This window comes from Dama dama, chromosome 18 (genome assembly GCF_033118175.1).
Source record: "Dama dama isolate Ldn47 chromosome 18, ASM3311817v1, whole genome shotgun sequence".
Taxonomy (NCBI): Eukaryota; Metazoa; Chordata; class Mammalia; order Artiodactyla; family Cervidae; genus Dama; species Dama dama.
Window position 1 is genome coordinate 63,724,465 of NC_083698.1, and position 27,997 is coordinate 63,752,461.

The window sequence follows — 27,997 nt, forward strand, 5'->3', positions numbered from 1 at the left end:
CCCATAGAAGCATTTATGAGAAGTAGTTAAATTGGCTCTGGTTGTGGGTACATATGTACGTAAGTCTTTGAGACAGATTCAAAACCAGATCTAGTCAGTCTGCCAGAAAGTCCTGATGTCAAGGATGAATCTCAAGGTTACTGGAATTAAAGAGTCTTTCCCCCTGATCAGGCAGATGTGATGCTTTAAAAGAAATCTGCTACTCTGTATTTAAGCAAAATCATACTAACAAAAACAAGCAAGGACCCATAGATCTTTGTTTGAAGGATTTTAGTCTGGCTATTAAAGCAACTGGTCAGCATAAAACTAGAAAACAGCCTTCATCTTGCCTTTCCAATCTTGCTGGCATCCCAGATGATAAGAGAACTGACAAGGTAAAGGCAGGCCAGGGAAAGCTCTATGGCTAGGAAGCATTTTTATGAGTCAATATATTTTTAAGCTTATCTCCAAGAATAAAAACCCAGTCACTCTTCTCAGGGATTTTTTTTTTAATATGACAAAGCATAGAGGTTTGCTAAATATGCGTGTTGAGAGTCCAGATATTTATCATTCTCTGCATTTTCTCTGCTGGAAGTCTTTTATAATAAAAGAAGCAATAGAAGTATCAAAACTGCAGGAGCAAAGAAAAAACAGAATACACATTTTGGGGAGTTCACCAAAAGATGCTTAATTTACCTCTGCAGTGGTAAAAAATGTAAGACTTCTGATTACAAGTTAGTATTTTTCAAATAACACTTGATTTCAAAATATAGATTATTTAGATGTTAAATCTGATGACACTTAAACATTAATAGAAATCAACTCCCAGTAAATCTGAAGGCTCTCCCATATGAACACAGTGCTGACCATTCATCATATTTAACGAGGTGTATTGGAAATAGCTGAGTACTGACCTCCCCAGGACAAACGATCCTCTTGGGACGAGGGGCCTCTTGCTGTAACTGATATACTGCCAAACAAGAAAAAGAGAATTATAATTAAAACCAGCACATACCAACATGGCTTCAAACAGCTCAACCTAACTACCTTTCAAGAACTGCAAACTTCTCAACCAAAAAACAAAGGAGATACCCATTTTTAGACAGAATAAAGTCAGATCATTTATATGGAAATGAGTCACAATGAATATAAACTGGCAAAATTGATTTTTTAAAATTCTCATAAGGACAATTTAGTTTCATAATTGTTACTGGCATTGTTCATGTTATAGCTTTCTTGGAAGACTAGATAAGACTAAAATTCTTTTGACAATTTTAAAGATGAAATTCTACTTGTGAGTACCTAAGTAGTAAGATCACATAATAGGATCCCTCCATCTCAATGCTGATGAGAATACCAGGGAAAGAATGGCCTTAGAAGACAAGTGGCGTTCTCTGAAATGTTAGTTATGGACAAAGACACAATTGATTCTGTGAGTGAATGAGGCCCCAAGTCATTTCTTTTTTCATGAGTTCCATTTTTGCCCTGCCCACCACCATGGATTCTTAGCTCCTTGACTATTTTCCAACCGTTGTCATTCCTTTTTCTTGGGCCCTTCAGTATCTTAAATAATAACTACTCTCTTATATTCTGTATAAAAGACAGACTTTCCAGCTTGGGCATGGAGGAAAGCAGGTAATTGTATACAGAAATATAATTTATCAGACTATTATTTGTGATTTATCAGACTTTTCGATGAGTGGCTTTCTGTCACTTAACTAGTTTGGTTATTTTTCTTAAGAGGAAAAGCTACCCCGTGCATGTACCTTAAAGTTTTACTTTCGTGGAAATGGGAGCTGAAAACAAACCTACTTGATGTTATCTTCAGAGTTGTGAAGAGGGAATAATTAATGTTAAGTAAATCTATGAATCATATCATAAATACATCTATAAAAGGTTAAAAATTCAATTGTATAAAGTCTTTCTAGAAAATGTAATAAGAGAAGTGAAAATTTCTGGCTTACTCTTAGGTCTAAAAATAAAAAAAGAAATTTTAATTGAAAGGCAGATAGTCATGTAGAAACAGAGGTAGAAACGATGGAATTTATTTCGTACTGATGGCTCCCCAAAGCATTCAGCTCAAAATGGTTATTTTCTTACCTAATTAAGGGTAGACCACTCAGCTTCCTCACAGAGAAGAAATCATCTAACTCTCATATAGATGTTTTTAATTCATCCCATTTCTAAGCTTAGGTTGCCCATACTAATGATGGTGCCTGTGACACTTAAGAATAACTGTAGCCATGTATAAGGGACAGGTCAGAGAAGGCTTCTTGTGTGGGAGGAAACATGAGGAAGAACTGGTTAAAGATAAACAGTTTTGGACACTCTATTGACAATCCCAGTAGAGTCCACACTCTCCTTAAATCACGAGAGAGCCTTCATGGAATCCTTTATTCCTCTCAGATCAACCCCAACGCCAACTAGCTGCTTTTCAGCAAGGTTTTGTTGTTAATGAGTGTAAAGGGAACCAAATGGGGCATCTCTTAGAATCATAGAGCTCACGAGCAATTATAGAACCCATGTCCACAGAGTCCTATCTCCTCTTATCCACCTATCACCAGTGCCCTTTGAAGCCAGCAGTTATATGTTGGGGACATGGCTGGAATGGTTTTGTGAACACCATTTTTAATGCCTCCCCTGAAGGTAGAAAAGGAAGTATAGCTGTTATAAGACAGAAGCATTTTTAGCTACGCATACCTTTGTGATTCACATCAGCAAACATTTGAACACCAGGTATAAAACAGATACCACAGTCAGCATTACCTGGAGGCTTTGAGGATGAATGGAGGGGAAGGGAGAAGAGAAGGGAACCAGCATATCAAGTGCCTGTTACATGCCAGTAACAATGTTTTATTGAATCCTCTCAAGAGCTCAGAAGAAAGAACATATCATTATCATTGTCAATTTTATATGAAGAAATAAGTGCCTAGAAGTGAAATATCTGCCCCAGGGCATCAAGCTAAAATGGATCCTTTTGACTCCAAAGCCCTGGTTTATTTTTCTGTGCCTCAGGGCCTTTGTACTTGCTACTCCCTCCACCTGGATTGCTTTTCCCAAGATGTTTAGATGGCTCCCTCCCCACTCCTTCATTCAGGTCTTCCCTGACTTGCTCAGCTTGGAATAAAATTCCACATCATCACTCTATTCGGCTCCTTTTTATACCATTTCATGTTTCTTCACTGTACTCATCACCATCAACACATTGTATTTGTTTATTTTGTGTGCTGTCTCCCTTGACTCAAGTGTAAGCTCTTTGGGGGCAGGGACTTTGCTCTGTCCACAGTGGGATGCTCAGTGCTTTGAATAGTGTTAGGCACACGGAAAGTGAAAGTGAAAGTGTTAATCACTCAGTCGTGTCTGACTTTTTGTGACCCCATGGACTGTAGCCCACCGGGCTCTCCAGGCTAGGTTAATGGAGTGGGTTGCCATTTCCTACTCCAGGGGATCTTCCCAATCCAGTGATCGAACCCACGTCTCTTGCATCTCTTGCAATGGCAGGTGGATGCTTTACCCCCATGCCATGTGGGGAGCCCAGGGAGACAAAAGATAAGAGTATTTTCATTGTATGTAAAGGAGATCCTGAAAGTGTGAGTTAGGACAACACTGGTGGAAATGCAGATGAGAAGGGAGTTGATTGCCAAGGAGGATCAGCAGGGCTTGATTGCAAATGGAATGGAGGAAAGGGCCTGGAAAGATGGAAAGATTTGAGATGCTATTAACAGTTATAAAGGTTACAGGAGAGGAAATGTAAGGAATAGTTCCTCTCCCATGTCAACAAACTACAGCCTATAGCTGTATACTCTAGGGATCCTCTGAGTAAAGAGAAGTGTGGTTGTTCACCAGTCTTACAAATGGAAACAGCCATTTGTCCTACTCCAGCCAGGAGTAACTTTGAGGGGGGCCCCTGCAAACTCCTCAAGCCAGAGATGCCACCTCTCCTTGCTGGTCCCCAGGATGCGCACATCAGAAATCAATCACCATTTCTCAGTGAGTCGGTCTCAGGAGCTATAAGATCTACTTGGTGCTGTTCTAAGCAACAGAAATCGACAAAGCCTGTTAGCCATCTGGATTCTATGTCTCTATAAAGATACTTAGATGACAACCAATTGCAATGGCAGTCATAGGAAAAAAAAAAAAATAGGGTCTTAGACTATCTCATCTTCAGTCCCTGTCCCTCCTTCTTAAGACTGGCTGTAACAAAACAAACATCCTTGAGGCCCATTTAATGTAACTGAAACATGTCATGTAATCTTGAAAATGTAGTTTCTTGAATTTTTTTTTGGTTCAACAAACACACATCACAAGCAGAATGCAATAATAAAAGTCACTTATTGGGTGATTCTGTGCGCTAAGGGGCAAGAAGATGGAATCTGTTTCTACGGCAATGTTTCAAGTCAGACCCAGGCTCTTCCCCGCCCTGGGCCCTTACACACAGAAGAGAATCCTGAGCACTGGAATAGACTATTTGACTGGGGTGAGGGGATGGTCACTAGGAAACATGGGGGTAGAGAAGAGGAATCCCTGCTCCATGAGAAATCTGAAGCAGATTGAGAAATCAAGAGTTCACTGAGAGAACCTTTTTTCTTCAGTAAGAAAGCATGGACTCCCTTGGTAGTCCTGTGGTTGAGAATCTGCCTGGCCAATGCAAGGGACACAGGTTCGATCCTTGGTCCAGGAAAATTCCACATGCCGTGGGGCAACTAAGCCCATGTGCCACAACTCTAGAGGTTGTGATCTGTAGCAAGAGAAGCCACCTCAATGACAAGGCAACACACTGCAACTAGAGAGTAGCCCCCACTTGCCACAACGAGAGAAAACTGCATAAAGCAATGAAGACCCAGTGCAGCCAAAAATTAATAATTAAAAAAAAAAAACTTGGCTCATCTTCTGGTAACACAATCTTCCCAAGGATGCCAAGTGAAAACCTGGCCTGGGTGATGCTGAAGCCCTATCTAGACCCATCAACTCATAATAGACCCTGCAGCAATGTCCTCTAACAGCCTCCAGTCCCTTAAGAAGGCATGTGGACCCAGGAGCCAAACCTGGGCACTTGGCTGTGACAATGAGCCAGTGCCACCTTGTTCACTGCCCATGACTTCCCAGTATTCGTAAGAAAGAACTCATGGGTATGAGTAACAAATGGCGGGGGCTTTGGTGGCCTCTTGGTTCAACCCCACCTCCAGGCTGCTGTGTGCAGGCTTTGTCTTGCTAACGAATGTCCCGTCTCACTGGGGATGAAGTTTTCTCCTCTTGTCCATGGTACACTGAAAAACCCAAGGATGAGGCTGTGGAGACTTGAATCAGGGGGTCTCAGGCCTAAGTACATTAGAAGCACCTGTGGGGTGTGATAAATTGCAGATCCCCCACTATTCTGATTCAGAAATCTGGGGTCAGGCTGAGGATTAGTTATTATAACTATTCTCCTCAGGTAATTCTCATGCAGGGGGTCTGTGGACCAGAATTTGGAGGTTCTACACTTCTCTTTAGAAAAGCAGGCACAAGCCGTGACTGCCTGACCAGCTGCCCAGGGGAGTCTCTGGGGAGAGCTGCTGACCATGGCATCTGCTGCCTAATTGGCACTTGGCCTCTTAAATAATAAAATCTTTCAGAATATACCCATGGTGGTTGGCTTTTAAATTTGTCTGCTTAGGGCACGCAGTTCATACAGTTCTGGCTGAAAATTTAGAATGTGGCTTTATTTTATTTTTATTTTTTTAAAATTAAACTTGAAAATAGTCTTTTTTTAAAAAATTGAAACCAATTATTTCTCAGTGACTTCACCAATGTTTTGGGGTACAGTATCGAGTATGAAGGACTACATATAGATAGATGATACTTTGAGGCAAGATTATTCTTATGGAAGTAATAGCATTAGCTTCTAAGAAAAATGGGGGCACAGAAAAGGCAAGAACTTAAGCATGTAGCATTATTGTTCTTTGAGTCAAGATGGAGTTTCCATCCTTGTGGCCTCACAGATCAAAGCACACAGTCTTTGGCATATCAAAGAATAAGTCTAAGGCAAAGACTTAATATGCATTTGCTGAACGAATGAGCAATCTACTTTATATAAAATATCAAGAGAGCTAATTTTAAATCAGACATGCACTGGTTGCCTTCTAGGCATCCATTTCCATCTTTCCCACTCCAACCATATTCCAAAGTTTCCAGTCATGGATATTACATAGGAGTGAACCCTCTTGAGTTCCAACCATGTGCCCTGATTGGTTTAGGGCAGTTAGTGTACCCCAACTCTCTGACCAAAGTGATGTAGCCAGGGTTGGGGACTCACATCAAATAAGGCTGAGACACAATTTTTTTTTTTGGTAATATCTGTTACTTTATGATTAATAGAAAGCACTGCTCTCCTGGGTACATTGACAATGGTAATCATATCAAATGCCCAGGAAAGCAATTACCAAACAAAATTTAATTGCCTTTAACACCAAAGCTGAATTTGAGTGCCAATAGTCTCTTTTTTAAGAAAACTGAGTTTTGTATTGGATTACAGATGATTAACAGTGTTGTGATGGTTTCAGGTGGACAGCAAAGGGACTCAGACTGAAACGGATTCTAATACTTTTGTTTGAAGTAGACTATCTCTTTGTTAGTTGCTTCTAGATGAGAATGTGGTATCAAGTGCTATTGGAGTAGCTCTCTGAGGGTTATAAGACAAAAGCCTACTAAGCGTGGACCTAAACCTAGGAAAGCAGAACCAAGAAAGGAAGACATACGCACTGGGCTCCAATAATGTCTTTGAGTTGCTGGACCAAGTCACGCCTGAGGCCAGTGCCTCTCAACTTTTTGTTTATGTCAATCAATGTGTTTAAGTGGAATATTCTGTTATTTGTATGAAAGAGCATTGCAATTAGCATTACAACTTAAAAACAGCTTCTTAATGTGGGTCATTATGAAGTAGATTCATTTTCCTTTAGGATAATGTTATAATTGGGACAAAAGCTTCATAATAAGACTCTAGTATCAAATAAGTCAATATTAAAACCAACAATAGGTGATGGATGAAAGAAAAGACACACCTATATACTTCTATAATCACTGTAAACAATCAATTTTTAAATCAAGTCCTATAATATGGCAAAAATGAACAGCATCCAACAAATGTATGAGAAATTTCAAAGTATCAAATAATCACTGGAGTTGAAAAATTAATTGTGTGATAGAAAATTATAGATTCCATAAATGATATGTTAATGAGTTTGAATCAACACCTAAAATTAATCTCTCAAAGGATGGTTTGTGAGTATTCCAAAGAGAAACACTTGGTGTTTACCAATAGGTTATTTAAAACCAAACAAATTTCATATTCTGATAAGGTTTATTGGATTTTCAGATATGGAAAATGCTATTGTTTTAGCATATTTGTATATTAACATGGACCTCATGAAGTTTTGCAAGGCCCTCAATTTCTTCTTATTTATATTTTAAGACCTACATGCAAATTTATCCTCTTCTAGAAAGTCTTCTGTAATCCCAGGAGGGAGAGGAGTAGTATATTGTGGCTTCAGTCCATTTGCATATTAATTGGTTTATATCTGTCTTTCTTTCTAGACTGTAAATTGGAGGAAAGCATGGACCACATTTTTAGCTACTGTTGATTCCTAGTGCTCCTCCTAATGCTTATAATGTATGTTTGCTAAAAGGCCAAATGAGTAGATGATAAACTTGACAATAAGAAGGAGTAGCATGAGTTGGCAATGAGTGTTAGATGATCTTATAAGCAGTCCAATATCAAAACTCAAAGAATTAGTGGATTCAGGACAACCAAAGAGAATTCTTTCTCAGTGGTACCTGTGTTTTTGATGTTGTGTATGGCCCTACTGATGGCATCCTCCCCTCAGAACTGCAGGGTGCAGTTCTGAATCACTGGAGACTCTCAAATAGAGCCTGGATGATTATTGGCTAAGTATAATAAAGAGGAACTTCATATATGTCATTAGATTTGTATTAAATGGCCTCAAACTGTCCCTTCTGTATATCTAAAGTTTTATGATTCTAGAGCAAAGTATATATACACACACACAAAACTTGGTTAGATCCAAAAAATCAAAACCAATACACTCTGGTAAAATTGATAGTATGAACACGTAATAAACAGCACCTTTTCTGGGCTTCCTTAGAACATAAAAGTGTTTTTAAGAGGTACACTGGATGTCTCAAGGTCTCTTGGAAAAGTGAAATGACTCTGAGCCAGTGCTATCTTCTCGCTTCAGTAAAGCTCTGTGGTGGCATTCACTCAACAAATATTTATTGGGTAGTTAACGTATGCAAGGCTGTGTGCAAGAAGGTGAGCAAGGAACAGTAAGTCATGCGACCCTCCCAGTGCCTCTCACTACAGATATTTTGTTGATTTACTGTCAGAGCACTTCACACTCCATTAGGAAACAAACAAACAAAAACATCCAATTACTTAGTCATTAGCACTGCCTTTTAAAATAGAAGATCAGAATGCAGAACATTAGATTGGAAGGGCCCTTAGAGACCCAGCACAACCCCTTTATTTCACAGATGGAAGAACAGACTCGTAATAAAGAATGAGGAGCCTCTCTATATGCTGATGTGGGAAGATCAAAACAAGGTATTTGTGAAGTGAAACAAGCAAGTTGAAGGACATGGGTACAGCATAAACCCATTTTTCACAGAAGGGACCAACCACAAAAATGCCTTAATATCAGGCATGTGTATTTTAAACACTTGGAAGGATGTGCTTTGCAAAATGGACAGTGGTCAGTGATTGGAAGGGAGTAGTGGAATATGGGGTGGGGATGGTGTGTGGTTTATGGGAAATTTTTACTCTCAGCTTTATGTATTTCTCTAATGTTTGTCTTTTATGTAGCTTTGTTTTGCTTTTGTTACAGATACATACATACATGGGTTTATGCATATGTGTGTCTATGTGTATGTATACACTTCTTTATGTACTTATGTATACAATTTTAAATAGAAAGAAAAAAATCGTGAAAACTTGCAGGCTGTGAGTCAGGTTTGCTTCTGGGTTCCACTCTGAATGCCACTCTAATGCTTCCTGTAAAACCTGCAAATTACTGAACCTCCTTGATCCGTGGTTCCTTTGTGTGTGAAATGGGGATAAGAGTGGTACCCATTGCTGAGGGCTAAGATGGGATTTGGGAATTCAGGCACAGAGCTAGCATGGTAGCTGGTACATGGCAGGTCTCAATGGACAGAAGAAACAAGGGCAACATCAATAATGACAGAAATAATTATCCTTATCACTATTGTCTAGAAGCAAAGCTTGAACAAGAGCCTATTCTCCTGGAGTCTCCCCAAACCATACCCCTCCCCTTTCTCACTGGAGAATTACTTAGGCGGGTGATATTAAGGAAAGAGAAAATGAGCTTGAGGTGATGACAAGTGCCTGCCTTCATGAGGGGAGTCAGATTGATGACTGATGATCAGATAATGAGCCCTGTTTCTAAGGAGTCACCCTTAGTGACCAAACATTATTCTTCCCTATCTGTTAATTTTTTGGTGGTAAATGTCATATGATATTAAGCTATAGGATAAACAGTCAAGAACATAATTCATGGAAGTCAACATACTTACCCTTGATGACCAGCTGTGGAAAAAAAGGAAGAAAGGAAAGAAGGATGGAAGGAAAGAGGAAAGGAGACAAGGAGTGCCCTGAAGAAAGTCAGAGAGTCAGAATATCCATCTTTTTTTTTTTTTTTTTTTTTTTAATCTAAGCATTCCTAAGTGAGTCATCACAGCTGGCTCTCATGGGTCCTGGCCAGGGGAGAGGGCTCTTTCTATTTTCTCTGACCAATATATCTCCTTAGTAGAACAAGAAATTTGGATGTGCAGGGCTGTGATGAGGGAGTTTGTGTGTGCACTAAATCAACAGCAAAAATTGTTCAAAAGGCAGGCCTGCTAAAGACTTCTGAGGAGATTTTCATTTTAGATACTCACAGTATGATTTCCATATTGGAGGCTGGTATTCTTCAGCATCTAGAATAAAAAGAAAGAAATCAATCCGTCAGCTTGAACGTCAAACTGTCAACATGTGTCTTCTCTGGGGGAACAATACTCTGTCAGCAGGCCTTGCCTTCCAGTCCCAAGGGTCCTCTCAGCTCATTTACGGGACAGTTCCAGGCAAGAGGGAGGAATTGGGAAAGGCGACCCTTGTAGACCCAGCACCGCTTTGTCCAGGTCACTTACCATGACCGAATCAATTGCTTAACCATTTTCATACAGCCCAGTAAATCAAAAAAGATTTTTAAAGCAATTAATTTGATTGTACCCTCCAGTACTCCTTTCAAACAGTATTTACTTAACTTGGCATAATAAACATATCATTTCTCTCACAGATTCCAATCAGACCTTTAGCCCATTTATTTAGACTTGAGGGCAAGACGCACAGTGGCAAGTATATAATATTAAATCTGGGAAGTTGTACCACTCAGCCAACTGAACTCCTAAAATACTAGGTCTGACAGCTGAGACACTGATGATTCAATTGGAATCTCATCATGTCCTTGAATTTACTCCAGTGTGTGACTTAGGAAATTTCCAGAAAACCTCTCAGCAATCAGAAATGTCAGAGTGAAAGAGTTGCAACAAAATGGAGAGGGTGAAACTGTTATTCGTCAAACTAGAAAGCAGACAATGGGAGAAAATCTGCTTGTTCAGTCAGCTCAACAATCCCAATGCTGACAGTTGATTTTATAATTCTGGCAGAGTTATTAGAGTCCTCCTGAGCTCATAGCTAAGATCTTGGTAAAACATACTCCAGCTTAAACAGCCAGAGGGAAAAATCCATTCCCTGACTCACAGAATATTGAGCTGGGGAACTCTTAAGAGTTCTTTTAGTTCAGCACTTTTCAATGAGGAAACTGTTTTTGTCATCTTGCACGTGTATGGCGTCACTCACCCAGCCTAATGAGCCCTTGTCCATCTGTTGCTGTCACATACTAAAATTTCATGCAAAGGAATAGAAATTTTCTAATCTCATGCAATAAGACAGTTTGAGAACTTTTCCCCTCCTGAGAAACAAATGTGCTTACTATACATAAGAAGAAACTGGAGTGGTAAAATTCCCCCAAATCTTACTCAATCACAGTTGTGTAGCTTAAATGAAATTCTTTCACAATTACTTACTCTCTGGGGCCCATCCTATCACAGAGGCAACTAAACGTCTCCTAAGACAATTTCATACAAAAACATCTGGATAGTTAGACTTACCTAGTCAGGAACCTCTCTATGGATAATCAGCCACATAGGCACACACACAAAACAGTGTATTAATAATGGTTTATGTTGCTATTCAAACTTCGTTTGCTAAAAAAAGTGAAACTCCTAATACTTTCATCAAAGTGGACAATGTAATAGTGAGCTTTTAACCTAAACAAGCAATTAATTTCATCCCATATGTTGTTGTTGCTTAGTCGCTAAGTCGTATCGGACTCTTTTGAGACCCCATGAACTGTAGCCCTCCTGACTCCTCTGTTCATGGGATTTTTCAGGCAAGAATACTGGAGTGGGTTGTCATTTTCTTCTCCAGGGAATCTTGTAGACCCAGGGATGGAACCCATGTCTTCCGCATTGCAGGCGGATTCTTTACCACTGAGCCACCTGGGAAGCCCATCCTATATGTAACACAGACCAATGTTAATGGATTAATATGGTGTTTGTTTATAAAGAACTCTCAAATAAAATAAATCATATTGCTGAGTTTACAACAAAATTCTAGAACCATCCATACAATACTACCTCACCAGAAAAGCCAGGTCCTGTATGTTAAAACACTGATGACACCTTCAAAAATCTTTTTCAAAGATAGAGAACCAACACACACACATACACATATACCAGGCTGCATGGTAGTAGGAATTCCTGAGATGTCATCTACCCAAAGATGTCTTTATTATTTTAGATGAGATTTACTCTATAAGCTAAGTAGAACCCCCAGACCAAGAAGTGGTCAAGAATACTCAGAACTGAAAAATTTATCTTTCTACATGCTGAGGGAAGTTCCCCTCAAAATAAGTAGTCTCCTTAATTCAGATTTCAGATGCTCAACTTGGATCTCCTAAAGGGCTTATCTGAAGTCAGAAGTTTGGATTAAATGGCCTCTCACTGCCCATTTCAGTCTTGCTCTGTGAAAAACCTAGAATTTTCATTTGAAATACTGGCTCCTAACCTTTAAACTTGCATTTAGGCTTCCCTGCACATAAACACTTTATCCCTTTTGGATTGCTCCTTGTTGGCAACATCACATAGAGGTGAAGAAAGCTGTCCATAGAGGCCGGAGATCATAATGCTGCCTTGTTTAAAAATCCTCCATTGTCTCTCGTCTGCATTTGGAATAAAATACAAACATTATGGGTTTCCGTGATGGCTCAACTGTTAAGAATCCACATGCAATGCAAGAGACACAGGAGATGTGGATTCGATCCCTGGGTCAGGAAGATCCCCTGGAGGAGGGCATGGCAACCTACTCCAGTATTCTTGCCTGGAGAATTCCAGGCAAGAGGAGCCTGGCAGGCTATATACAGACAGAGGAGCCTGGCAGGCTATATACGGTCTGTAGAGTCACAAAGAGTCTGTCGCGACTGAGTGACTGAGCACATATACATACAAACATTATACTGTGGACTCCAGTCCTGCCCTCCTCTTCACTTCACTGCAGGCATTTCCCTGCTTTTCATGTATTATCCAACCATACTGGTCTTCTCTCTTTTCCCAGAACAAGCCAAGCCAAGACAAGGCCCCTGGACTTTGCTCCTGTGGGCCCTCCAAGAAAAAATTCTCCTCTAACAGACTTTTGCATGGCTGACTTGCTCTATCACGTGGGGTTCAACTGAAATGTCACCTCCCAGGAGTCGTCTTTGCCAAGCTTATGTAAAACAGCCTTCTCCCACCCCCCACTCTCCTGCATAGCACTTATTACCATCAGAAATTATTTATTGATTTGTTGGCTTGTTATTACTGCCCTCATCCCAGTATTAGCTAAACTCCACACAAGCAGGAATTTTGCCTCATTCACTGAGGCCTCACTGACCCTTAAGAAGGTTGCGTGGCATATAATGGACATTCAAAAAGCCATGTGCTAAATAAATGAATGAATTCTCAGGGTTCAGACTGTACCTCTGACGACTACTGGCTGAATGACATGAAGCAGGTTATTTGACTTCTTTTCAGTTCAGTTCAGTTGCTCATTGTTTCCAACTCTTTGAGACCCCATAGACTGCAGCATGCCAGGCCTCTCTGTCCATCACCAACTCCCAGAGTTTACTCAAACTCATGTCCATCGAGTCAGTGATGCCATCCAACCATCTCATCCTCTGTTGTCCCCTTCTCCTCCCGCCTTCAATGTTTCCCAGCATCAGGGTCTTTTCAAATGAGTCGGTTCTTTGCATTAGGTGGCCAAAGTACTGGAGTTTCAGCTTCAGCATCAGTCCTTCCAATGAATATTCAGGACTGATTTCCTTTAGGATGGACTGGTTGGATCTCCTTGCAGTCCAAGGGACTCTCAAGAGTATTCTCCAACATCACCATTCAAAAGCATCAATCCTTCGGTGCTCAGTTTTCTCTATACTCCAACTCTCACATCCATACCTGACTACTGCAAAAACCATAGCTTTGACTAGATGGACCTTTGTTGGTCTTTGCTTTTTAATAGGCTGTCTAGGTTTTCTTCCAAGGAGCAAGCGTCTTTTAATTTCATGGCTGCAGTCACCATCTGCAGTGATTTTGGAGCCCAAAACAATAAAGTCTGTCACTGTTTCTACTGTTTCCCCATCTATTTGCCATGAAGTGATGGGAACAGATGCCATGATCTTAGTTTTCTGAACGCTGAGTTTTAAGCCAGCTTCTTTTAAGAGCCTCCAATACTCATCTTTATTAAACCAAAAAATAAATGTACCTACCTTATAACTGATTGCTTGTGATTATTGTGACAATTAAATGAGATAATACATATAAAGTTCTTGGGACAGAGCCTGGTAACTAGCAAGTTCTCCATGAAGCCCCACTAATGCTGTTTGTGTTGTCATGGTTACATCACCCTGTCCTGCTTCTTCCCAGGTAAACACAGGCTCATGTCTCCTCTCCCTTGGCCACAGTCAGTAACTATCTGTATTCTTGCCCCCAGATCTGGAGGCTGTAATTAAGCTCCAGTGCTGTTGTCATGGAAGGTTTTTCTTTCTCATAAAAGAATCCAAAGTGAGAGGCCATTTGTCATGCTTCAGTGGAGCAACTATAATTACCTTGGTCTTAGAGATTCATTTCACAAGCCACTAAGTGCACTGTTAGGAGGTTTTCGTCAAGCAACAAGGCACAAAATATTTCTAATATGTTGAAACAAATCTTTAGCTGCCTTCAACACTGTCCCACCAACATCACATTTGCCCCAATTTCACACAGTATTTCTTTTTTAAATCTGCCATATTCTTAAATAGCCTGATACCGTATATTTTTTAAAAACTGGAATAGGTTTTCTAGGTCATTGAGTTCACCTTCCTCATTTGGCAAATGAGGAAAATGAAATGAGAATGATGAAGTAGCTTTCTTAAGGTCATAAAATAAGTGAGAGGAAGAGGTGGGATTAGAGCAGGGAGCTCTGCCCTGCAGCCTCTGACACACTGTCATCCTTGCCAGGAAATCCACCCTAATTTACATAAACTGACAGCAAGAAGAAAAATTATATAACAGACCTGATCCTGCAATTCTTGTGAATCTCGGAAGGAAAAATAAAATTGAAAGAAAAGCAGTCATACGAGTCAGACAGAAAAAGACAAATATCATATGATATCACTTACATGTGGAATCTATTAAAATGATACAAATGAACTTATTTACAAAACAGAAACAGACTCACAGACTTACTTAAAAACAAGCTTATGTTTATTAAAGGAGAAAGGTGAGGGGGGAAGGATAAATTTTAGGATATTGGAATTAACATACATAGTATGAATTAATATACATACTATTGTACATAAAATAGATAACTGGCAAGAACCTACTGTATAGGACAGAGAACTCTACTCAATACTCTGTAATAACCAGTTCGGAAAAGAACCTGGAAAAGAATGGGTATATGTATATTACATTACAGATTTGATCCTACAGTTCTTGTGAAGCTTATATATATGTATGTGTATAACTAAATCACTTTGTTGTACATGTGAAACTAACACAACATTGTAAATCCAATATAAGATAAAATAAAAAAGCAATAAAAAGAAAATCGATATCAAGTCAACTGTGGACATTATTCCATCAATACACATACCCCATCTAATAGGGTTTCCCTTGTGGCTCAGTCAGTAAGAAATCCGCCTGCAATGCAGGAGACCCAGGTTCGATCCCTGGGTTGGGAAGATCCCCTGGAGATAGAAATGGCAAGCTACTACAATATTCTTGCCTGGAGAATCCCATGGACAGAGGAGCCTAGAAGGCTACAGTCCATTGAGTCGCAAAGAGTCAGACATGACTGAAACAACTGAGAACACATCTAATAGTTAAATCCAGGAGATGCGAGATACAGGAAGTACTGAAGACAAAAGCTATCATGTCTTGAGGAAGGGTATCATTTTACTAAACATTTTAGAGAAATAGATATAATACAGAAGGGAGGAAGTAGAACAAAAAAAATTCCTTGTTCTAAGAAAAAAACTGTCATTGAACCCAGATGGACTGTTAAATTTTTCAAAAGTTATACATTTTTCAAAAGGTCAGAGAGGCTTAGAAAACAAATTGCTTAAAAACTCTGACTAATAGGTATCCAACTTTAAAAAATGTGTAGCCTTTGGTACTCAGCAATTCTATTCATGTGAATTCAGCCTAAGGTAGAAACTGAACATGTGTACAAACATGAATATATGAACAAAGTGTTCCCTGCTGCTTGGTGTACAACAGTGAAACTAATAACCCAGAAAGGAGTAGTAAAATAAATTACCACATGCCATAGCCATGAAATGATGGTGCTGGTCAGAGGTCTACGGTCCACAGCATGGTCTCTAGAGCTAGGCAAGGTTCAAAACCCTGACTCTGTTACTTACTAGCTGTGTGACCTTAAATAAGTTATCTCATCTCTCTGTCCTTTAGTTTTTCAGTCTATAGAATGAGAGTAATTATACTATCCAACATACAGCATGTTGTAAAGTTAGGATGGTTTGTCTGGCATGTAGTAAACTCTATCTTTGCTCGCATTATTATCTTTCCTTAATGACACAGAAAAATATTCATGCTATGTTATGTACTAAACAAATAAGGTCACAGAATAATTTAATAAATATCCCACTTTAAGAAAAAGATAAGTAATTATATACATCAGTTCAGTTCAGTTCAGTTCAGTCATGTCCGACTCTTTGCGACCCCATGGACTGTAGCACGCCAGGCTTCCCTGTCCATCACCAACTCCTGGAGCCTACTCAAACTCATGTCCATTGCATCAGTGATGCCATCCAACCATCTCATCCTCTGTCGTCCCCTTCTCCTCCCACCTTCAATCTTTCCCAGCATCAGGGTCTTTTCCAATGAGTTGGTTCTTCACATCAGGTGGCCAAATCAATTATATACATAGAAATGTTTTATTTATAAGACTATAAATCTAATTGTTAACAGTTGCTACACCTGATAGTGAAAACACAGGGGATTTCTAATTTTCTCTTCTTTTGTCCACCTGTATTTCCTAATTTTATATTCATATTGCTTGTACAAAAATTAACATGTATGAGAAATAATTGCTAGGTGGTTTCTCTTTTTGAACGTGCTCTCTAAATAAATCACCACCTTGAAAATTAAGCACACGTGAAAAAGCCTAACAAAAAATAATTCCTATAATAATACATACAGCATGAACAGTATTTCTCCAGGGGGAGCTAAGGGTGAAGACAAAAGAAAAGAGATCAGGGCTTCTCAAAGGCTAAGCTCCATTCCCTTGGCTCTCTTAAAAATTCTGTAAAATAAATGTTAATGAGCAATTCTAAGCAAGCCGACAAGCAGGTATGCTCATTAATAGGGATGGGAAAGAGAAAAAAGATATAGATGCTTAGAAAACTATCAAACCTTACAAAAATAGGTAAGACCACCACACAAATGAAATAATCTATAAAGACTAGAACATATGAAACAAAAAGGAAAGAAAAGTTGGTTTAAAGGGCCTGGAGATACAGGTTAAAACTTAGAAACAGTCTTAAGGAAGCCTTATGTGCCGAAGTAACTAAACCCTGAAAAGACAGAACTGCTATTGTGAACTGCGGGGGAAGATGGGGAATTCTGGAACCACACGTGACAGGCGCAATAAAGAGTACCATTAAAAAGTTATCTTTCTAGATCAAGAGCAAGACAAAAAATAATTTCATATGACTCTTAAAATACACAGCATGTTGAAAAGCAGAAAAACCCCAACAATTAAAAAAATATATGTTATTTTAGAAAGTTCCTAACCTCTGGAAAAAAAGCACCATAAATAAACTTATGTGAATCCTTCCAGATTTTGTCCTGTAAATGGCTGGAATAAAGTTTATAGAAATGGTCTCATATCATATATGGGCTTACCAGGTAGCTCAGTGGGTAAAGAATCCACCTGCAATGCAGGAGACACAGAGACACGAGTTTGATCCCTGGGTTGGGACGATCCCCTCAAGGAGGGCAGAGCAACCCACTCCAGTGTTCTTCCCTGGGGAATCCCATGGAGAGAGGAGCCTGGTGGGCTACAGTCAATAGGGTCACAAAGAGTCGGACACATCTGAAGCAGCTGGCAGGCAGCATATCATATATAGTACCATGCAATCAGTTTTTGCACTTAATGATCTTTCTTAAGTATTTTTTTCCATGTCAGTACATATAGATTGTGGTTTCCTTTTTAAACTGTGGCTTGGTCTTCCACTATACCTGTGTACCAGAATACCAAAATGCATTTAATTCACTTCTGTAAACATTTCCAACTGATGGATATTTGAGTTATTTTCAATGTTTTGAAACAATGCTGCAATGATAGGTTATAGGCATAGTTTAGATTCTGGAAAGCTGAATTTCTGGCTGAAGGGTGTATTTTTGATTTTCAAAGCTATTGTGAAAATGGCTTTGAAAAAGGTGTATCAATTAGAATTCTCAGTCATGTGTGACAAAATGCCCACTGCTCCACACCCTCACCAAACACTGGCTGTTATCAATATATATTTTAATTTTTGATGCCTTTAGACTCAATTAGGGGGGACTTCCCTGGTGGTTCAGTGGTTAAGACTTTGTCTTCCAATACTGGGGGTGCAGGTTTGCTCCCTGGTCGGGGAGCTAAGATCCCATATGTGTCGAGGCCAAAACACCAAAACCTAAAACGGAAGTAATAGTGTAACAGATTCAATAAAGACTTTAAAAATGGTCCACATAAAAACATATATCTCAAAAAAAGAGACTCGATTAGAAAAATATACAAATGAAATTAACTGTGTTTGCAGAGAACCAAACACCTGCACAGAAAGCTCCTGGGAATGAACCTGTGAAAACATACAGCCAAGGAGTAAGGCAAAAACATGCCAATCCCCCATGTTTTTGCTAACCCCACACATTTTGGAGACTGCAGCTGGAAGGTTATATATTCTTCTAAGCATTTTCAGCTCCAGAAATACGTTGGTTTGAGGAGCAAGTGCAAAGGAATTTGGAGACTGATTAATGAAGAAAAATTAGAGAATGCCATGTGCCACACTTGGGCAAGTGACAACTAAAGAGGAAATACCTGTAAACATCCAGGAGAGCCAGATTCCTTTGCGTGGCTCAGTGGAGGATGACTAGACTCACAGAAACACACAAGCAGGGGCTTTGGAAAACAAGACGAGTGAAAGGTTCACCAACTTCAAGAATGATCTACCAAGGAGGTTGGAGATGACCCACCCTTCAGAATATGTCAGACAAAGCTGCCTATATTGCATCAGGGGGATCATTTGGGAAGTAGAGGGTAGAAGGACTGGATCCCTCCCTCTGCCATCCGCTTGCCCAGAAGAGCCAGGTCTCTGCTGTTACTTTCGATTTATGGATGCACATATTTGCAAATGGGCTGCAGTTCATGGGCTTTTTCCAAGCAAGTTGCGTGGGAACAGGTTTTTCAATCAGCCATGGGACAGCTACACAATGAGATGACAGTTCAGAACTTGTGGGGTGATTAGTGTAATGGGCCCAGAATGGGTTGGGATCCAAATGAAAGCAAACATGCTATGTTTCTGCACACACTGCAACATGTCCTTCACACACACACACACACACAGTGCCCAAGCTTGGGTCTTGGGAAGTGTGTGAAGGGCCAGAGCATGCAGCCTGTGGCTATGGTCTTATCAAGCCATTCCAACTAATGGTGTCACGGTGAACTGTGGGATGACCTGAAGAGCATCCTAACTGCCACCAAATATTGAGACGTCAAGGTTGCTACAGAGCTTCCTTGCTGTCACACTGGCTGAGGAATATACAGAAATGTGTTCTAACACTTGTCACCTGCACAGGCCCCTTGCACTCCCCAGAGAAATCAGATATCCATGTATTCGCTTTGAAAAATGCTGCCTGTGGTAAGGAATGAGGGCCTGGTGTGCATCTGTTCCTCTCATTTCAGGGATTTTTGTAACTGATTTAGCCCTACTTGCAGAGAATGGTTAATAAGATATACTCCAGAAATTATTGATGGGCCCACAGGCTGGGCCCTAAGGCCAAGGCTAAGCTGAGATTTTCTGAAGATGATGAAGCCATCCATTGAGGGCCTTGGGCTGGAGTTTGTGGTCACTAGAGGGCACCGGGGCCACACGGAGCTTCAGGGACCCTTCATATGCAGAGGCAGGAGGAGACACTCCTGTTCAACAGGTATTTATTGAATAAATACAGTGAGACAAGCCCTGGGCATGCCTCAGTGAACAAGGCAGGTAGGGCTTCATGCTCTGCATGATCTGGACCCTGGCCACCTTGCTCTGGTCATCTCATTTGTCTCCTCTCTTGCCCACTACTCAAGACTTTCTTTTGTTTTCCATTTCTGTTGAAGAATAGTTGGTTTACAACACTGTGTTAGCTACCGCCACACAGCAAAGTGATTTAGTTATTCAGAGGCTTCCCTGGTGGCTCAGATGGTGAAGAATCTGCCTACAATGCAGGAGACCCAGGTTTGAGCTCTGGGTCCAGAAGACTCCCTGGAGAAGAGAATGGCTACCCACGCCAGTATTCTTGCCTGCAGAATTCTCTGGACAGAGAAACCTGGTGGGCTACAGTCCATGGGGCTCCAAAGAGTCAGATACAACTGTGACTAATGCTTTCATATATATATATATATATTTTTTTTTTAATATTCTTTTTCAATAAGGTTTACCATAGGATATTGAAAACAGTTCCCTGTGTCTATACAGAAGGACCTTATTGTTTCAGCCTTTCTTTTGATCCTTTAATATCCATCCAGATCGTTCTAGTCTTAGCGATGTTACACATTCTCTTTCCTCTAATTTTCACATGGCCAGCTTCATTATTATTTTGATCTCAGTTTAGATGTTCTGGCTCCTCAGGGACATCTTCCTATACCATTCAACCCAAAGTTGTCTCTTGGGTGCCTTTTTTTAACTCTTGGCAGAGCCTCTTTATTATCTGATTTTTAAAAATTATGTGCTTATGTATTTCTTTGTATTTGGAAACAAAAGTATAGGCCAGGCTAGACAGACCTACTTATGAGAGCAAGAACCTCATGTATCTTGTTCTCTGATGCGTGGGTTACCTTCACCTTTGATGAATTTTTAAAAGGCACTCATTTCAGGCAGGTGCATGACTTGGCCACTGGACAGCACCTGTGTGTGAAGAAGATACTTCCTCTGGAAGACAGAGCCCTGAGTCAGAGTACAGGCCTGGCAAGGGGAGTCCAGGCTGGGTTCTGCCTTCACTCATCCCCTTGACTGCACTAACAGCATGACTGGAGTGGCCCGACCAGAATGGCCCTGACTGTGGTATCCCAGGATATATAGCAAGTGCTCAATAAAGCACTGGCTAAGTGAAAGACAGATTTGTTTCATGACTCAAAACAGGGATACAAAAAAATAAGGAGGCAACCCAACAGCAAGACAGTATATAAGAGGAATATCTAGCAGAACTTCCCAAACTTTGGAAGCCTGAATGGGGCCTGGGCCAGTTACATGTGGCTTTGAGCAGTTCTGTCCAGGACTCCAAGAAAACTGGAGTCAAACAGCAAGACCTAGCAAGACTGAGGGAATCATAAGTAACTTCTAGTACATTAAGCCTAGTCAAAGAGGTATATAATCACCTAGATATCTACTTACAGCACCCATGGCAAGCAGTGCCTTGTGAACAAATGGGCTCATAGATCACGACTGTTAGACCAAGGTGTGGCCTGTCAAGACCAGAAGCAAGACAGAACATGGCTCTAAGAGCTAGAAGTGGTTCAGAGTCCTGGCTGAAACAGAGTGTGTGTGTGTGTGTGTGTGTGTTTCAGAGAGGGACCAGATAATTAAGGGCTTTTAAAATCATGCTAAGGGCTTGCCCTTGTTCTAGAAGGAAGGGGAAATATAAGCAAGCAGGAGGCAGTGACCAGTTTGTATTTTAGAAAGATCACTCACAACTGCAGTGTGAAGTCAAACTGGAGGAAGAGAAGATTGGAGGGAGAGAGGTAAGCAGGGTGGAAACAAATCAGGGAGCTGGGTCACAACCTAAGCAGGTTGGACACTAATGGTGGCAGTGGAGATGGAGAAAATGGAATAGGTTTGGAAGATGTTGAGGAGACAGAATCTACAGGACTTGGTGATAAATTGGATGTAAATAGAGAAGGAGAGGAGGAAAAATGACTTCTGATGGAAGAAGATGAATGGTTTTTGGCACAAGGAGCTGGATGGAGAGTGATGCCATTCGCAGAAATAGGGCGGACCAGAGGAGAAGCAGGTTTGGCAGATGGCGATGCACATGGCTTTTCCCTGTTGGAAAGAGACACGGATGGGACAGCCAAGTGAGCCTATCTAAGGGCCTGGAGTTCAGAAGAGAGGGCTGGCCAAGAGATCTGGAAACGAAAGCCCCAACATACAGATGGCGACTGCAGTCACCAAAGTAGTTGACGCAACAAGGCCTTTGACAGAAATCTCCAAGAACATCAACATTGAAGCGGTGAGAAGAAAAAGAGAGTAAGTAGAAACCCAAGAGATAAAAGAGAAAGCATGAGATGAGGTGACAAAAAAGATGTTAAAAAGGAGAAGTAGTCAAATGTATCAGAAGCTGTTCACATGAGATAAGCCTGAGGAGGACTCACTGCTTCAGCAGCGAGCAGTTTATATGTCCTTGCAGTGGACTGTGGGCAACAGCCACAGTTAAGTAAGATGAAGGGTGAATGGAAATTGAGAAAACTGAACTTGTGAGTATGAACAACTCTTTTTGAGAGGTGTGGCAGTGACATGGGGGCGAAAATATCTTTCCAATAAAGGGGGACCGTGACCAAGAGAGATAAAGGAACGTTCACCATCTCTCCTGAGACCTTACATATGTTGAACTTATGTTTGGATTTGGCACATAGCATGTTCAACGATGGTTACTCACCTCACACAAGACATGGAGAAGAAACCTTTGGACACAGAGCAGATGACACCTCTTTCTGTTTTGTAGTGTATCCTGGTGTTACTTTCTGTGTATGTGGTCACACAGAGTTGCTTATGTTGACCTTATTGGGGGTGTCTCTTTTGGTGAAGTAGGAGAGAGGGACTTAAAGCCATAAAAAGAAAAATGTGATGTATGTGTCTAGTATGTTCAGTTCAGTTCAATTTAGTCACTCAGTCGTGTCTGACTCTTTGCAACCCCATGGACTACAGCACACCAGGCTTCCCTGTCCATCACCAACTCCTGGAGCTTACTTAAACTCATGTCCATTGATGCCATGTGATGCCATCGATGTCAGTGATGCCATTGATGTCAGTGATGCCAACCAACCATCTCATCCTCTGTCATCCCCTTCTCCTCCCACCTTCAATCTTTCCCAGTGAGTTGGTTTTTCACATCAGGGGGCCAAAGTATTGGAGTTTCAGCTTCAGCATCAGTCCTTCCAATGAATATTCAGGACTGATTTCTTTTAAGATTGACTGGTTAAATCTCCTTGCATTCCAAGGACTCTCAAGAGTTTTCTCCAACACCACAGTTCAAAAGTATCAGTTCTTCAGTGCTCAGCTTTCTTTATAGTATGTACTATTTTGTTTTTGTTTTACAAGAAGAGTTGAACTATTTTTTTATAACAAGAGTACATGGTGGAACGTTTAAAAAAGAAGAAATGAGAGATACAAGACAAAGGAGCTCTAATTTGGATGTCATTGTCATTACCTCTTGCCCATGTCCCTGGTCTCTCTTTCCTCCAGGGCCTTTTCCGGACTTCCTGAGTTTCTACAACATTCAAGTTCCTCCCAGCATGACAGAGCTGCTTTCCTGGTGGACCATTTCCTCCTTTAACATTCACACATTTCCTCCTCTGCTATTTCTTCAGAGACAACTCCACACCCACAACTTCCATTCAGCCTGGAAGCCTCTCTTCTCCCCCCACCCACCATCCTCATCCCCCACATCCTCCCTTCCAGCATTCTCCTGCCTTACAAATTTTTTTCATCAGAGGAATGTCTTACTGGCTTTCCTCCAGAAGCCCTTTTGGGGATTCATTTACTCATCCAACAAATATTTACCTAAAGCTTACAGACTACTTGGCACAAAATATTGTACTAGGCACTGATGGAGCTATAAAGGCAGGATACAGAATCTAATCACAAGAAATCAATTAGGAGATGAAATAAAGACATCAGCTCATTCATTCAACAAGCACTGCCTGCTGGACTTCCAACTCCTGGTCACATATGCATGCAACCAAAACATAAGGTAGAAAGTGATATGTTATGTAGAAAGGTTAGACTGACAAGTGCTGTTAAAATGGAGAGGAAAGAGAGGCTATTTACTCAGTTACTTTTCTTTTTTTAGTAAAAAACGGCTTTTTAAAATCTTTTCTTGGGATTCCCTGGTAGTCCTGTGGTTAGGACTTAGCATTTTTACTGTGATGTAGTTGATGTACAATATTATATAAGTTACAGATGTACAACATAAAATTGTACATTTTTAAAGGTTATAATTAATCTATAGTTCTTATAGCTATAGCTATATACTGGCTATATTCCCTGTGTTGTACAACATATCCTTATAGCTTATTTTTATATGTAATAGTTTGCATCTCTTAATCCCCTACCCCTATCTTGCTCTTCCCCCATTCCCTCTTCCACTACTCAGTTACTTCTTGACCTGAAGGAGATGTCTTCTTCCTTAGAGAAGACAACGTAGGGATACCTTCAGCCAGCTCTCTACTCTTGCCATTCAGAAAAGCCCTTTTCTTCTATTATAATAGTATCTTCCTTGTGTGTCTTGGGGCTTCCCTAATAGCTCAGTTGGTAAAGAATCTGCCTGCACTGCAACAGACCCCAGTTCAATTCCTGGGTTGGGAAGATCCCCTGGAGAAGGGATCGGCTACCCACTCCAGTATTCTTGGGCTTCCCTTGTGGCTCAGCTGGCAAAGAATCTGCCCACAATGCGGGAGACCTGGGTTCGATCCCTGGGTTGGGAAGATCCCTGGAGATGGGAAAGGCTACCCACTCCAGTATCCTGGCCTGGAGAATTCCATGGACTTTACAGTCCGTGGGGTCACAAAGAGTCAGACACGATTGAGCGACTTTCACTTTCGCTCTTCACTTTCTGTGTCTTGAGCTTACTGTGGGTATTTGTGTCTCTTCAGATACACAGTGGTAGTAGCAGTGACAGACTAAATTCTCATGAGAACAGCTCATAAATCATAGCCCTGGAAATGTTGCTACTGGCAAGGAAAGAAAGATTTTTGCCCCGATTACATTCAGAGTCAAAAAGAGGAACTTTAGAGGAAGTAGGGTCTTCTACCTAGAGTGGGAAGGAATTTTAAGTACTTGTAGATTCTAGATTTGGGAGTAGGTCACTTAAATACATCAAATCTAATCTTCACAATTTTCTTGAATCATCTGTCCACACATTCAACCATCTCTCCACTCATCCCCTCTATCCACTTATCCATCCATCAATTAACTCATCCTTCCAGCAAATGCTTATGTGCCAGGCACTGCACTACATGATAAAGATACCCATGAGCAAGGCAAACTCAGTCCCTGATTCCAAAGTGCCTTCAGTCCAGCAATGAAAGCAAACAAACATTTTGTAAAAAATAATTTCAATAAACTAGGAAAAGTGTTATGATAGACAAAGTGCGGGGTGCTAATTAAGGAAGCATATAGAGGGGTCTTGCAAGGTAAGTATTTTTATCTCCTAGTGATGAGGAAACTGAGACTCAAAAAATTAAGTAATTTCCCCCAAAGTCACTCAGTTTGTGGAAAAGAACTCAAATCCTGGTCTGTTTTGCTTCAGAGCCAATTGGTTTTTCTACCCATCACCCTGGTCCCATAGAGGAATCAGCAGTGCAGAAGCTAAAGTGAAAATTTCAGTTCTTTCTTATTTCTCTTCCGCTTCAGTGATGTAACATGGTTTGAACATTGTAGAAGGCAGCATTAGAGAAGCAAGAATACTTAGGACATTATTCCATTTTCTGCCATTTTAAAAAGACCTAAAAGAATGAAATCTCACTAACTGGAATCTCTTCTCTCTCTCCTTTATCCTCTCCTCCCCTCCCTTCCTCTCTCCCTTCTTCCTGTCTATCCCTCCCACCATCCACCCCTGTTCTTCTACCTCAAGAGTGCCCTATGTATCAGGTTCTATGAGTGACTCTTCCTCAGTTTCACTATCAATGGAAATATTCAGCCCATGCCTAGACCCAGCTTATTAGCAACGAGTCTGGCAACAAATGGGCCCTCTGGTTTAACACCGCCACTCCTCATGACTGGTTCAGTTCACACCAATCGGCACGGTTAATATAATTGTAGTAAGTGATGTCAGGAATGGATATGTCAGCAGCCGCCAGCTCTGGTCATGTCTGCCAGGTTATTGTTGGTTTTACAAGCTGAAACAGAATCGACTGCAGTGAAATCTGCCTTTCAGAGGGCCACTGGCTAGGCAGTCACCTGCGAGGGAGAGAACCAGTCTGGAACATGGAGAATTTAGAGATTTCTCATGATGGGCATCTCAAAGAAGGGCAGAAAACTGTTCTCTTGTTAATAATGGGAGCTTCTCACCCCAGCTCCACTCTCGGCTCACTGGGTGATTTCCCCTGCTAGCCCAACCCCAACCCAGATGGACAGGGAATGAATGGGCTGGATGCCCGATCTCCTGGTGGGAGGCTCCAGAATTCCTAAAATTATCCGAGTCCTGGAACAGCTGCAGTCTCCCCACTGCTGAGTATTCTCTGCACAGAGCTGGTCCACAGTGGCCTGAAGGTGAAAAGGCAGCATGCTGACGCCAGTAGCCCTGGTGCAGCCACCCTTTGCCCCATGATGGAACAAGTGAACCCTTCCCCCACCATGGAATAACTGAATAGCCTCACATGTGTGGGGAGGATTAGAGGGAGTGTATGCCTTATGCCCAAATACACAGTGTTAGCGGGGAAGGCTCCCCCACTCCTGTACCGTGAAATGTGCTCAGTGAGTGAACTCCTCCTGGCCTCTCTCAGGGCCTATGTTTTGTCCTGGGGGAGATGGATGCCATTTGTCTCCTGGCTTTGTGCCAGCTCCTGGGAGCACTGCCCTGGAGGTGAAGGGCTGCCTTTTACAGTACCTGGGGGACAGGTAAGCCTATGTAATTCTGGGGTTCAATGATGTGCAAATCCACCTAGCCAGCCACCCTCCAGCCTGCCCTTAGTCATATAGCTGACAGTTCAGTCTCTGCCTGCTGTACTTTGCTTGGCTTCTGTTTGTTTAGAACTGCTAAATACTGGGGGATTCCCCCAGGAGAAGCCAGCCTCCATTTTCTTAATGAGCAGATCCTCTACAAAAAGTTTTTGAATATATAAACTTTTAGACATATCAGTGAATTTATCAGATATCTACTGTGTGCTGTGCTTAGTCACTCAGTCATGTCCGACTCTTTGCGACTCCAGGGACTTATTCTTTACCAACTGAGCTATCAGGGAAGCCCTCATGGACTCATTAGCCCGCCAGATTCCTCTGTCCATGGGGATTCTACTACTACTATTTAATTCATTAATTCAGTTATACATATGTACTTAAAACCAAGTATAAAGTAATACACAGATTAAGAGATAGTGCTTTCATCTACTCATGTTTCACTGGATAACTTTATTTAATCTATGTATTTGTCACTCAGTTGTGTCCAACTCTTTGTGACCCCATGGACTATAGAGTCCATGGAATTCTCCAGGCCAGAATACTGGAGTGAGTAGCCTTTCCCATCTCCAGGGGATCTTCCCCAAACAGGGATTGAACCCAGATCTCCTGCATTGCAAGCAGATTCTTTACCAGCTGAGCCACAAGGGAAGCTCAAGAAAACTGGAGTGGTCAACCTATCCTTTCTCCAGCAGATCTTCCTGACCCAGGAATAGAACCGGGGTCTCCAGCATTGCAGGCAGATTCTTTACCTATCAGGGGAGCTATCAGGGGAGCCCACTCTCTATGTATAGCTTTGGCACTTTTGATCCATCTAAGACTTTTTTTCCTAAAATGCCTCATATTCACTTCTTCCTTAGTCTTTGTGGAGAAAAAAAGCAAAGATCCATATAATACAATGTGGCCGCTGGACATCTTCTCCAGCCCCCACCACATAAATCACAACACACGAGGGCAGCTGGCTGTTCATTCATCCTGTAAGTGGTCTCTACAACATAACCACTGGCTATATTATTTTTCCAAGCGATTTTTAAAAAGCCTGTTTATGGAAAACTATGAAGGTGCTTAAAGGAATAAGGTGGCTGATGTGAAAAGCTCTCTAAGATGTTAAGTTTTAAAAGACAGGCACAGCCAGCCCAGTGTTTGCAGAGCACAGAATAGCTCTGGAAGATTCTGCCAGGGTTAAAGTTGTGTCTGAGGCGGAGGAGAGCTGGGGACTGCAGGTCAGAAGATATGGGAGACTTGGT

The 27,997-nt window shown here is 41.2% G+C and overlaps 1 protein-coding gene across 1 annotated transcript in view; it reads right to left on the reverse strand.

Moving 5' to 3' along the window:
• CHN2 (chimerin 2) overlaps positions 1-27,997 on the reverse strand; it is a 325,755-nt gene that overhangs the window by 156,669 nt on the left and 141,089 nt on the right. Inside the window, exons 2-3 of the mRNA XM_061165454.1 lie at positions 9,925-9,963; positions 894-949 (exon numbers count right to left, since the gene is read on the reverse strand). Coding sequence (XP_061021437.1) covers positions 894-949; positions 9,925-9,963 — 95 coding nt within the window. The remainder of the gene's footprint in view (positions 1-893; positions 950-9,924; positions 9,964-27,997) is intronic.